We start from the raw sequence: 12,400 nt of genomic DNA, 5'->3' as shown, positions 1-12,400 counted from the left end.
AAGGGTTCCTGGGGGGAGGGGTGCCAGGAGAGGGGGACTTTGGGGTGGGTATGTGCTAAGGTGAGTGCTGTTAAGTGTGTAAACCTGGCGATTCACAGACCTGTACCCGTGGGGATAAAAATATATTATATGTTTATAAAAAATTAAAAAATTAATAAAAAATAAGAAAAAAGAAAACGGGTTTTAATTGGCAAGATTCTTTTGAAATTAGCAATTATGTCTATGAATTTCAAATCTGATTTGGGTAAGTAGTTTGTGATGTTTGTTTTTTATGCTAGTGTTTTAATTGTCTTGTAAGTTTCTCTTATTAAAATTTTAAAAAGTTAAAGTGCTAGCAAACCATTTAGCCAGTTGGATTTTATTTGAATATTAAAGAAAATGAAAGTAAAATTATAAAAAATTAATAATGAAGAATAGAAGTTCCCAAGCTAGGATCTGTTAAGATGTAAAGCTGAATAAGGTACCATTTTTGTTCTCTAAGTGCTTCTAGTGACAGAAGAAATATGTGCATAAATGGATAGATTACGCTTTAATAATCTATTCACTCCTTCTTCCCTAGATGATTATTTAAAATTTCTCCTTTCTCCCCAAAATGTTAACACTTCCCTCCCACTTACACTCTGTATTCATGATTTTGCTTTGCTTCACTGAGGACACAGAAGCAATCACGTTATTTGTACCACCACATTTGCCGGTGGATATTTATCTGCTTTCCTTCCTGGTGCTTTAAATGAACTTTGGTTTATTCCTAAGACTGACTCATCCTTTACCTGTACACCTGATCCTCCCCTTAAAATACTATGCATTTTTCCCTCTCAACTGTGTCACTCCCATAAGGACACAAAGATGTTATAATATTTCACAACTTAAAAAAAACACCTCTCTCTCGAACCCACATTTCCCTCTAGCTCTTGTTCCCTTTCTCTAATCCCCTTCATAACAACATATTTAGAAAGAGTTGTTTTTATTCATTATATCATATTTCTTTCCCTCATTCTCTCTTGAAACTACTCCAGCTCCCTTAATCTGTTAAAAGTCTTTGTTTTTCCTGTTGGTGAAGGTGACTAATGGCTTCCGTATTTTTGGATCCAACAGCCAATTGGATTTATCGTTGGCTTTGACAAAGTAGATCTCTTTCCTCTTTCAAACTATTTTTTTCTTTTAATATCTGAGTCATCATTCTTTATTGCTTCTCTGCTCATTTTTGGTCTTACTTCAGGGAGGGTAGAGTCTAAGACCCTTAAATGCCTTCCATCCAGCCATGCAGCTAGATAAATCTGTCAGACCTCACAAACCTCTCATCCATAGGAGTTGCTTAAGAATTAAACCTTTCTGTTTTCTTTCTGTTCCCTCTCCTGAGCCAGGCTTTATTTTAGTAGATATTTACATTGGAACTCTAAACCGCTGTAGTTGTTAGCTATTGCTGTTGCTACAATACTGCTGTACAACAATCATAGAAATCTCAGTGGCATACAGTAATAAGCAATAGCATTTTTTTTTCTCATTTACAGGTTTGTAGGTCATATGGGGAAACTCTACTTCATGTTTTAAGTTTATCTGGTCTGCTTTGCTTTATGTGTCTATTCTCTTTCCCCTGGGACTAGTCAGGGGAGGGCCTAAGTAAGCCCAACCAACTAAGCACATTTTGGACCTCTGCTTTGTATCATGCAGATACCATACAATGCCTAAAGCAACTTCCAAAGCCAAGTCCAAATCAGGGGGTGGGGAAATAAATACTCCACCCATGTAAGTGGAAGGAACTGCAGCTATATTACAAAGAACAGGTGAAAGGAGGGTGGAATAGTGTAATCTGTCTCACCCGCACTCCATGGTTAACTGTTCTCATCTTCCTGATCTCGAAGCATCAGTGTCCCATGGCTTATATCTGTTTTCTTTCTGTCTATACTTGCTTCCTAGTTGACTTTATTCAGTCCTTTAACGTGAGATGACATCTTTGACAATGACCAAGTTTATTTACTCATCTTGGACCTTACCTGTGAGCATCCAACATTTCCAAAACTGAACATTTAGCTTCCATAACTCCTTTTCCCCAGATTTGCCTGTCTTCCAGTCTTTCTTATTTCAGCAAATGGCATTACCATCTTGCTGGTTGTTTAGTTGCCAAACTTCAGGATTTCTTTCATATTTACGTATAGCCCCTTAGCAAATCCTATTGGCTTTATGCTCAAAATTTGTCTAGAATTTCACTATTTTTTATCCCCTCCACTATTACCACTGTAGCTTAAGTCCTGTACATCTCCTGCCTCCAACCTTATTTCCACTTTTTTTTTTCCTTTGCTTCTGTATTAGCCTGCTCAGGTGACTATAGCAAAATCCCATAGACTGGGCAGCTTAAACAACAGACATTTATTTTCTCACAGTTCTGGAGGTTGGAAAGTCTAAGATCAAGATTCTGCCAGATGCTGTTCCTGGTGAGAGCTCTCTCCCTGGCTTGTAGATGACTGTCTTCTTATTGTGTACTCAAATGGTCTTTTGTGCACAAACAGAATGAGAGAGAGAACTCTCTAGTGTGTCCAACTCTTTTTTTTTTTTTTTTAAGATTTTATTTATTTATCTGACACAGAGAGATAACAAGTAGTCAGAGAGGCAGGCAGAGGGGGAGGGGAAAGCAGGCCTCCTCTGAGCAGAGAGCCTGATATGGGGTTCAATTCCAGGACCTGGGATGATGACCTTAAGGTCAGAGGCTTAACCCACTGAGCCACCCAGGCACCCTAGTGTGTCCAACTCTTACAAGGACACCAATCTCATGACATAGGTTCCAACCCTTATGACCTCATTTAGCCTTAAATACTTCCAAAGACTCCTTTCAATCTGTTTTCATCAAAGTAGCTTTGAAGCCACCTTTGACTACTCTGCCATTTTTTACTTAGCTTTTGCCATAGTGGCCTCATTGCTCTTGCTGGAACATAAGAGGTAAGCTCTTGCCTCGAGACCTTTGCTTTACTAACCCACATGACTTCCTCCTGAGCTTTCTTCAGGTGTCAGCTCAAATGTTACCTTAGTAGGGATGCCTTCCCTGACCTATCTCACCACCTCAGCAACTTCTTTTCCTTCCCTTGAACTGAAAACTCAGCTTTCCTGAGTGGCACCATATTGCCACCAGTGGCACCATATTGCCACCAGCCATTTCAGACCAGGCTACCAGGCACTATGCTACATGAAAAAAAAAAAATTGTTCCCTGTCCTCATGGAGTTGAGTGACTAGCAGAGAAAACAGAAAATAAAACCATAAACAAAAATTACAAATTGTGACAGTGCCATAAAGGAAATACACTGGATGCTGTGATTTTTGAATGAGGATGGGGAGGTCTCCCTTAGGATGTGCCACTTAAATTGTGCTAGTCTCAGAGAAGTGAGAGATAAGGCCATGGAAACAGATGGTTTTGAAAGAAAGAGAATATATATAGAGAAAAGAAGCTGAATCAAGAATACTCAGAATTTTTGGAAAAAGAGGTCTGTAAGAAAGCAGTGGTAAGAGGGTTGCCAAGATAGTACAGTTACATGTTATCAGTTTGTTCATTCATCACGTATTTATGGAGTGCCTGCTTTGTGACAGGCATTGCCTGCTATGTGCCAGAGAATATACAGTAACAAAATAGATAAAAATTTTTCCTAGAGAAGGAAAGATGACTCTATAACTCTTTAACGTATGGAGAAAGGAAAAGTAAGATATGGAATAGGACCTTGAAGTCAGAGCAGGTTCACAAGAAAATTCTTTGGTTGGCTGTTTTATTGCTGGATTGTGGAAGAGTTTGTATTGTGGAAGAGGGTGCAAGGATCCAGTGAAGACAATGAAATGGAAGATGCAAGAGAAGTGGTGAAGATACTTCATGAAATTCAAGAAGCAGGAGGAAGTGATAAGAGCACAAGTAGAGAATTAATTTTAAGGAAAATGGTTGCTTCCTCTGAGACACAAGTGAAGGAAGAAAGGATCGGTAAAGACAGAGGCTGGAGTCCCTAGTTAAATAGAAGGAGAGGTCTTCTTCTGAAAAGGAGGAATGCTGTTTCTGAATTATTTGAAGACATATTTCTCTTATGCCATTTCCCTCCAATCTAAACTTTATTATAACCTCTAGCTGTTCTTCATATGATGTTTTTGCAAGTGTTTTGTCATTTAGGACCCTCTTTTCTAGGCACATTCCAATCTGTCAATGTTCTGTAAAAGCTTATTACCTACAGTTGAACACAATACTCCAGCTATAGGCTAGCTGATGCAGGATACAATAGAACAGTTGCCTCTCAGCTTGTTCAGAAATCATGTATTTGTTTATAAAGGTTAGGATAGTGTTATCTTTTATCCTAAGAGATGCCTATATGGCTACTTGGTACTAGCCAGGATGCCCAGAGTTGTTATTGCTGAGTTAAATGCTATTCTAGTTGGCTTTCTTTATCTCCATGGAGGTTATTTTTATTCACTGGCTCTTATTTCTTATAATAGTTATGGGTCTTGATTCTCAAAGTTTTTCATCTCCACTGGCACCTGTGCTCTATTTTCTCTACTGATCATCACCACAGTCTTACTTTATATCTTGTCATCTTTGTTATGTTCTGTCCTTTAGTAAAGAATTGGTCTTCCTTTATCTGGTCACTCTTTTTTTCAAGTTCAGGAAGACTGTGTTAAAGGTGTTAAATTCAGAAGGGTGAACAAGTGCCGGCAAGCTCTGACATTGCTACATTCCCTTTCTATCTGTTGTTTTGACAATCTGGTGGAATATATAGTCCAAGAAACCATTTTAAAACACCTTGAAATTCTAGATAAAGTATAACATATATTTCTTTATATGCATGACTGAGCTTCCACAGAAGCCACAAAAACACCTCAGGCTAAAAACAAAAAAGAAGGTAAAACCCAGGACTTTCAAACAGGGTCTTCTCTCTCCTATCACTTGTCTTGTGTGTGTGTGTGTGTGTGTGTGTGTGTGTGTTTGTGTTTCCCCATTTTTGGTGCTACTGAGATTTGACTTTAATAGACATTTCCAATCAATAAGAGAATTTCTTTTCCTTTCATTAGCAATTTAACTATTAACATTACTGTATATATCATTTCATTTCTTCTCTCTCAGCTGTTTTCACTACCACTTGTATTCAGAGGTGTTTTTTCGTTAGTGGTGCTGAGATGTGAGTGCTTCATATCTCATTACTGGGTAAATTTTGAGGTATTATCAACTGCATAACTGTTTGATCTGTCTTGGAAATGATTAAAAAATGGAGATGTTTGATCCATGGGAAAAGCAGGACCAAAATCCTGGGGGTTGAGAGGATTTGGGTTCACCTATTTTTGAGTTATTTCTTTGTATACATTCGACTTACTTGTTGAATATTTTGGACTAAATTCTATTTCACGAGATTACAACTTTTCAAGATTTGGTCAGTTATGGATTGTGGATTTGGGGTAGAGAGCTGAGATGAACAGAAGGGTACTAATTTGGGGTGCCTGGGTGGCTCAGTGGGTTAAAGCCTTTGCCTTCCACTCAGGTCATGATCCCAGGGTCCTGGGATTGAGTCCTGCATCAGGCTCTCTACTCAGTGGGGAGCCTGCTTCCTCCTCTCTCTGCCTGCCTCTCTGCTACTTGTGATCTCTGTCTGTCAAATAAATAAATTTAAAAAGATCTTAAAAAAAAAAAAAAGAACAGTACTAATGTCAGTGAGGGTATCAGAAACAGACTCAAGGTAGGGTGTAGTAAACTGGAGAATATTATGGAATTAACCCATATTTTGATAAGTAAAAGTCCACAGATTTGACATATTTAGATTCTGTACTATTTATGATACTGTACTATGATAGCAAGAAATGGTTCCTGATACTCTTTACCTTAAATTTTTAAGAACAATTCATTCCAGCCTCATGTTCTCTTACTAATAAGCTAATTATATCAACCAGGCTTAATGTTTATCATCTGGTAACCTTTTCTAGTTTTATTTAAGGGTTCAGTTTCTCCTTATCTAAAAGTACTAGTACTATTTAACATAACCTTTTTTTCTTGGATTAATTTAAAGGAGATTATCTATGTATACACATACACTATACATATATATGTAATTTAAAACACATGTATTTGTTTTACATACATAAAACATTGCATACATGTAATTTAACAATATTAATATCATTAAGGTTTAAAAAATAAGTTTTCTAATTTTTTAGCAGCAATAATACAGTATTTTTCATTATTTATAGCTTAATAAAATATTTTTTTAGTCTTATTTGTTGTTTATCATGTTTAACCCTCCCAATAAACCTACTAAGTTTTTAATATTTTATTTACAAAGAGATATGAATTTTCAGAGATATGAAGTGATTTCCCAATAGTTGTATAGCGACTGAAGCCAAACTGCTACTGGGACCTAGGTCTTCTACATCTGTTTTCTCTAGAAGAATTGTTTATTTATGGTGAAGATTATATAATTTCATTTCCTAGAATAGTCCATTTCAGTGTCTAAAGTGCCCACTCTTTTGAATCAGAGTATCTAGGAAACCAAATTAGTAAAAAAAAGTAAACATTATTGTTATACTTTTAAATAGTGTGTTTAGACTCAGCCTTCTCTTAATCATTCTTTTCATTTAACATTAGTTCTGGACCTCAGGTTTTTCTTCCTGAATTAAATCTTATGGAAGTTGTTTCAGTAAGGATTTGTAGTAACCACTTATTATTTAGTCTGTCTGAAAATGTTTTTATTTTGGTCTCATTCCTAGAAGATAGTTTGGCTGGATATAGAATGCTGTTATAGAATGGTGTTGTTTTGTTTTGACACATGAAGGCACTTTTTTCTGGCTTTATTGTTTTTGTTAAGAAGTCAGCTGTTCAGCTAATTATTAATTATTTTTAGACAACTAGTTTTTTCCCTTGGGATATTTGTAGGATATTCTCTTTATCTTAGGTGTTCTGTAGATTCACTGTAATATGTTCATAATGTATTCTTCTCACTTATCTTGCTTGGTATTTCTAGAATTGAGTATTAGTATCTCATTTGTCCTAGACAGGTTTTAGCCATTGAATTACTTATCCCAAGCCTCTCCTTCTAGAACTCTGATTAGACATATCTTGAGTCTTAATTCTGTCCTGTCTTTCACATTTTCAATCTGTTTCTTTAAAGTGCAGTATGTACTTAAAAAAAAAAATCCACCATCCAGTTCAGTACTTGTTTTTCCAGCTCTATCTTATCTGTTATTAAACCTTTCCATTTAAGACATTATGTTTTCCATTTCTAGAATTGTTGTCTAGTTCATTTTCAAATCTGGCCAATTTTGATTCTCCTCTTCTTTAGTTATATTTGATATCCTCTTTTTGTTCTTCCATCTTATTGATCATATATATATATACATATATATACATTTATATACTTATATATATTATATTCTGTAGCTGGTCATCATATGACGCGTGAAGTTTTAATAGGTTTTATTCTTTTTGTTTCTATGAATTCTTTCTCTTGGCTTGTTTTCTTTCATGTTCAGTGATTTCTGATTTTACATCTGTTTCTTAGAGCTTGATCTGTTGGAATTCTCAGACACCTGAGTTTAAAGTGGTTTTTTTTTTTTTTTCCACCACGAAGATTTAGATCTGCTTTTACTAAGCATTTATGTTTGCCTGGTACTATACAAACCCAGGATATCACTTCCTTCTACATTTTTGGCTCGGGATCAGAGGGTTGTAGGAGCAGAGAGGTTATGTAATTATGGCTCCAAGCCCATGTGAAAGCAGAACTGTGGTTAGAAATTTTGTGGGGAGTTGTTGTTTTTGCTACTCTGCTCCACTTAAAACTAAGTGGAGTAGAACTAAGAACTAGAACCAAGATCTAGGTAGACATTTTTAATTTCTCCTTCTGTGCAGCACATTTAATTTTTATTTAATTAGTTTATTTTTTATTGTTATTATTTTTTACTGAAGATGTTGTTCTTTGGGAGTTTTAGATTTTTTTAAAAGATTTTATTTATTTATTTGGCACACAGAGAGAGAGCACAAGTAGGCAGAGAGGCAGGTAGAGAGAGAGGGGGAAGCAGGCTCCCTGCTAAGCAAGGAGCCCAATGTGGGGCTTGATCTCAGGACCCTGAGATAATGACCTGAGCTGAAGGCAGAGGCTTTACCCACTGAACCACCCAGGCACCCTAGATTTTTTTTTTTTTTTTTTTGAAGTAATTTCAGTGTCAACCATGGGGCTCCAACTCATGACTCTAAGATCCAAGAGTTGCATGCTGTACCTGCTGGCCAGCCAGGTGCCCCTAGAAGTTTTAGATTTTTGCAGGGGTCCTTGATCTGTCTTCTCAGCTTTCTTGTGCTTCTTTGTCTCCTTCCCTCTTCCCACTTTCTCCTTGAGTAGCTGGTTAAAGCCCAAGCATTAGTCTGCTGGGATTAGCAGATTCCCTGTAATGGTTTCTTATTCCACTACAACCCTGGGTTCATAGTTTCTGTCCCTCTTTTCCTCCCCTAGGCTCTTAGGAATTCTATTATTTTTCCTTTTAATGCCTGCATTTAAAACATTATTTAGTTTTTCATAATATTTAAGGTATGCTATCCCAGGAAGAGTTTTTCTAACATATAGTCCACAACTTTTTAAGAATGGAAATCAAATTAATAATCAGAAAGTTGATTGAAAAACACACTGACAGTAAAAAGAATTAGATTATTTGAAGGGATATTTTTTAGAAAATTAAAATAATAAAGCATTTGTGCCCCATATTGAGACTATATTTTTAAGGAGTTAAATAAGTTTCCATAGTTTATTTTCCCTTCTGCACAGGGCTATATATTTATAAATTATTTTTACTTAAAATTTTTTTTAAGATTTATCCATCCATTTTAGTGAGGGGGAAGTTGCAGAGGGAGAGAGAATCTCAAGCAGACTCTCCAAGGAGCATGGAGTCCAATACAGGGCTCAATCTCATAACCCTGAGATCACCACCTGAGCTGAAACCAGGAGTCCAGTGCTCAACTGATTCTGCCACCAGGTGTCCCTTATTTGCATTTTCATTTGTGTCTCTACATACTATGACAGTTAAATTATAAGACAAATACATTTCAGTCATGCTTCCTTTGAAGATAAATTTAGATCACATTGATCCTCAATCTCCTTAATAATGCATTCATAAACCATTTTAGATTGGGTTAATTATACAGTAAGATTTTATTGATTAACAAAGTTTTTACACTAAATGTTATTTTATGTTATTTTTACCTTGTATTGAGATTAGAATCCCACAGTAGAGGCCAGTTTTAGTACAAGGGGACAGAATTGCTGTAATAACAGTATTTAACACACACATGCACACATACTGAGGACCTAGAAATTTATTAAATTCTTGAGAGAAAAAGAAAAAAAGTGAGAGAAAAACCTAGTGTTTGTATAGCTCAGAAAGCTTCTTCTTTGAAATTTTCCTTGATCGTTTCAAGGCAGGAACCAATCCCTCCCTGCATTTCTCACGATTCTTCTTTTCCATGCTGTTTTCCTCCCTGTTTACCTTTTGCCCTCAAAAAAATTCTTTTTTTTTTTTTTTTTTTTAGATTTTATTTATTTACTTGACAGAGATCACAAGTAGGCAGAGAGGCAGGCAGAGAGAGAGAGGGGGAAGCAGGCTCCCTGCCAAGCAGAGAGCCCAATGCGGGGCTCGATCCCAGGACCATGACTTGAGCCTAAGGCAGAAGCTTTAACCCACTGAGCCACCCAGGTGCCCCAACAATTCTTAAATATGTACTTTTTCAAGGTACTTTAGTAGACATTAGGGATACAATGATTAAAAAAAAAATATGTGGTCCACATTTACACTAAACTTACAGTTTGTTAAGAGAAAAAGACCATCAGATGACATAATGTAGTATAAGTGTTATGATTAGGAAAAAATAGATTGATGTGGAATATACAGGAATAGCACTAGACCTAGGTATTAGCAATATCTTCTTATATGAAATTATATTCAAGCTGAGATTTGACATATAGGTCAATGGTTGTCAAAGTGTACTCCTAGAACCTCAGTATCACCTGGGAATTTGTTAGCAATGGAAAGTCTTGGGCCTATCCCAGTCTGCTGAATCAGAAGCTGGGAATAGGGTCCAGAAATCTGGCTTTTGACAAGCTCTCTAAAGAATTCCTATTCATGCTGAAGATTGAGAACTAGTGAATGGGTGATAGTGAGATAGAGGACTAGGGTTGGATCCCATTAGGCAGAGGGTTGGATCCCACCAGGCAGAGGGACTTCTGAGATCTCTAGGGACTGAGACTAATGTGAAAAATTTCAGTATGCCTGAAGCACAAGGTATAAGATCCTGAGGAGAATCAGGGAGGACAGGAGAAAGTGTGGAGAGGAGAGGAGGGAGAAGATCATCTGGGTTTTGTAAACCATATTAAATTGTTTAGATTTCCTTTATTATAAATATTACTTTGTACATCTGTTTCCTCAAATAGAATGTGAATATACAAGGGTCGACATCATATTTCTATACCTCAGAACACCCGTCAACTATTGTTGGGATATAATTGGTGTCTAATAAATGAATGCAATGTATGGATTGGGTGGAGTCAATGGATACTCACAAAAACCTCATGAGATAGTCATTACTGCCTATTTTTACACTTGAGAACAACCACGGCTAAGAGAAGGTGAGTCGCTTACCAATGTAACAAGGTCAAATGGCTATTCAGAAGCAGAGGTGTTTTACAAATCTAAGCATTTGGATTTTGTTTTTAGAATCTCTTCTTTATTCTGTAGTACCATTCTGTCAGGGGGTGCTGAGATTACAGAGAATATGTATGGATAAATAAGGTCATAATTTTTTTTTTTAACTTATAAGCACTCCTAAAGCAACTGTGCTTTTCTCTTTTTTCTTTTTTTTCCAGACAGAAAAGGGGAGTGCACTTCATGAAGCAGCTTTATTTGGAAAGGTGGATGTTGTGAGAGTTCTGTTAGAAACAGGTAACTATCATGATTCTCCATGGAGATTATTCTGCCAAATAGAATTTCTATTTCAGGAGTAGACAAAGGGAAATGGCACATTTTTTTTCATAATCACCCTTACTTTTTACCTTTGCTTCTCATTGCAAATGTGTATTCATACCATGTAGAATGAACCTCAGTGTTTAGATAAAATTGATATAAATATGCCCCTTTCTTTACTCCATAGATGTGTCAGTAAAAAGCTCTTACAAATTATAATTATATATATTTAAATCACATTGAAATATATTAGAGAATCTATAAGGAGGAAAAGGAATTCTCTGCCTTGTACAAGAGGGAGGAACTGATCCTTATGAAGTTATGAAAATTGTTTGGTTTATGAAAGAACATAACATTGCCCTGGTTTATTATATTGGGAACTATAGTAAACAGAAATTAGAGTTCTGTATCCTTAAGGTAAATTCACCTTGTTATTTCATCAACTGAGAGGCTCTTGTTTCTAAGCAGCAGTGATTTAAAGGGAATCTTTAAGAGGGAATGGTTTGAAGGAACAACATAGTAGGCTTGCTTTCATATGTATATTCTGAATGAAATAAAATAAAATTGAAACTGAGATTGGATTTATTTTTAGGATCAAAAATCATAGGTATAAATTCATACTTGGAAACAATTGATGTGAATCTTTTATGTTATGGACTATAGTTATTATATTTATTTTCCACAGTAAAAAAAAAGAAAACTATTGGCAGACTATGGCATTTTGATTATAGTTATACAAAGTTAAAATTTCATTTACATGTAATTTTGACATGTAACAGTGATATAATTAGCCTTATAGGCAACAAATCACATATATGCTGATAACACATTTCTGTACAAATTTAAGCAAATACTTAATTATCTTGTTACAGTGAACTAACATTTGGGGCCAGAATCTGAAAATGGCTTTGTTTGCAGGTAGATGTTTGGAAAGTTTATAAACTTTTTTGGGGTAGTGAAAGCTATTTGCTACATTGAAATAAGTTCTTTAGTACAATAAATATTTTTAGAATTAAAATAATTCCAATGATGTTTTAGTTTACAAACGTCAAGAAGGATGATCACCAGGTAGATGATTGAGTATGGTTTACATTAAACATAATCTTGCATAAGTGAATAAGAGATATTTGACTTTGTAGCTGGACAAATAGTATTTGGACAGTACAAAATGTTATGCCTGAGTTTTCACGTCTGAGAGACCACCAAGGAGCCAACTGATGTAATCACATGAGGGTTAATTCAGCAAGCTTAAGCTTGGGCCCAAGTATACCCGACATAGCAGAGTAGGGACTTGGACCCCGAACAGATTACAGTCAGAGCTTTTAAAGGCAGAGTAGGGGTGGACTCAGGGGTGGGTGAGAACAAAGCGGGTGTTCAGAAGGGCTATCAGGGTAAAAGAAGACTGTCAAGATATTGGAGGCCTGGTTATTATCAAGCCAAGGTCATTTTTTC

General features: G+C 36.0%; 1 protein-coding gene across 16 annotated transcripts in view; it reads left to right on the top strand.

The window, feature by feature from the left end:
* The window catches only part of ANKS1B (ankyrin repeat and sterile alpha motif domain containing 1B), a 1,139,726-nt gene that overhangs the window by 154,070 nt on the left and 973,256 nt on the right, over positions 1-12,400 (top strand). For all 16 annotated transcript variants that reach the window (XM_059186617.1, XM_059186610.1, XM_059186607.1 and 13 more), the window contains exon 5: positions 10,852-10,927. In XM_059186617.1, coding sequence (XP_059042600.1) covers positions 10,852-10,927 — 76 coding nt within the window. The remainder of the gene's footprint in view (positions 1-10,851; positions 10,928-12,400) is intronic.

The sequence above is a fragment of the Mustela lutreola genome, chromosome 8 (genome assembly GCF_030435805.1).
Source record: "Mustela lutreola isolate mMusLut2 chromosome 8, mMusLut2.pri, whole genome shotgun sequence".
NCBI classification, from domain to species: Eukaryota; Metazoa; Chordata; class Mammalia; order Carnivora; family Mustelidae; genus Mustela; species Mustela lutreola.
Note: the sequence above shows the minus strand (reverse complement) of the source record. Positions and strands in the feature narration are given on the sequence as shown.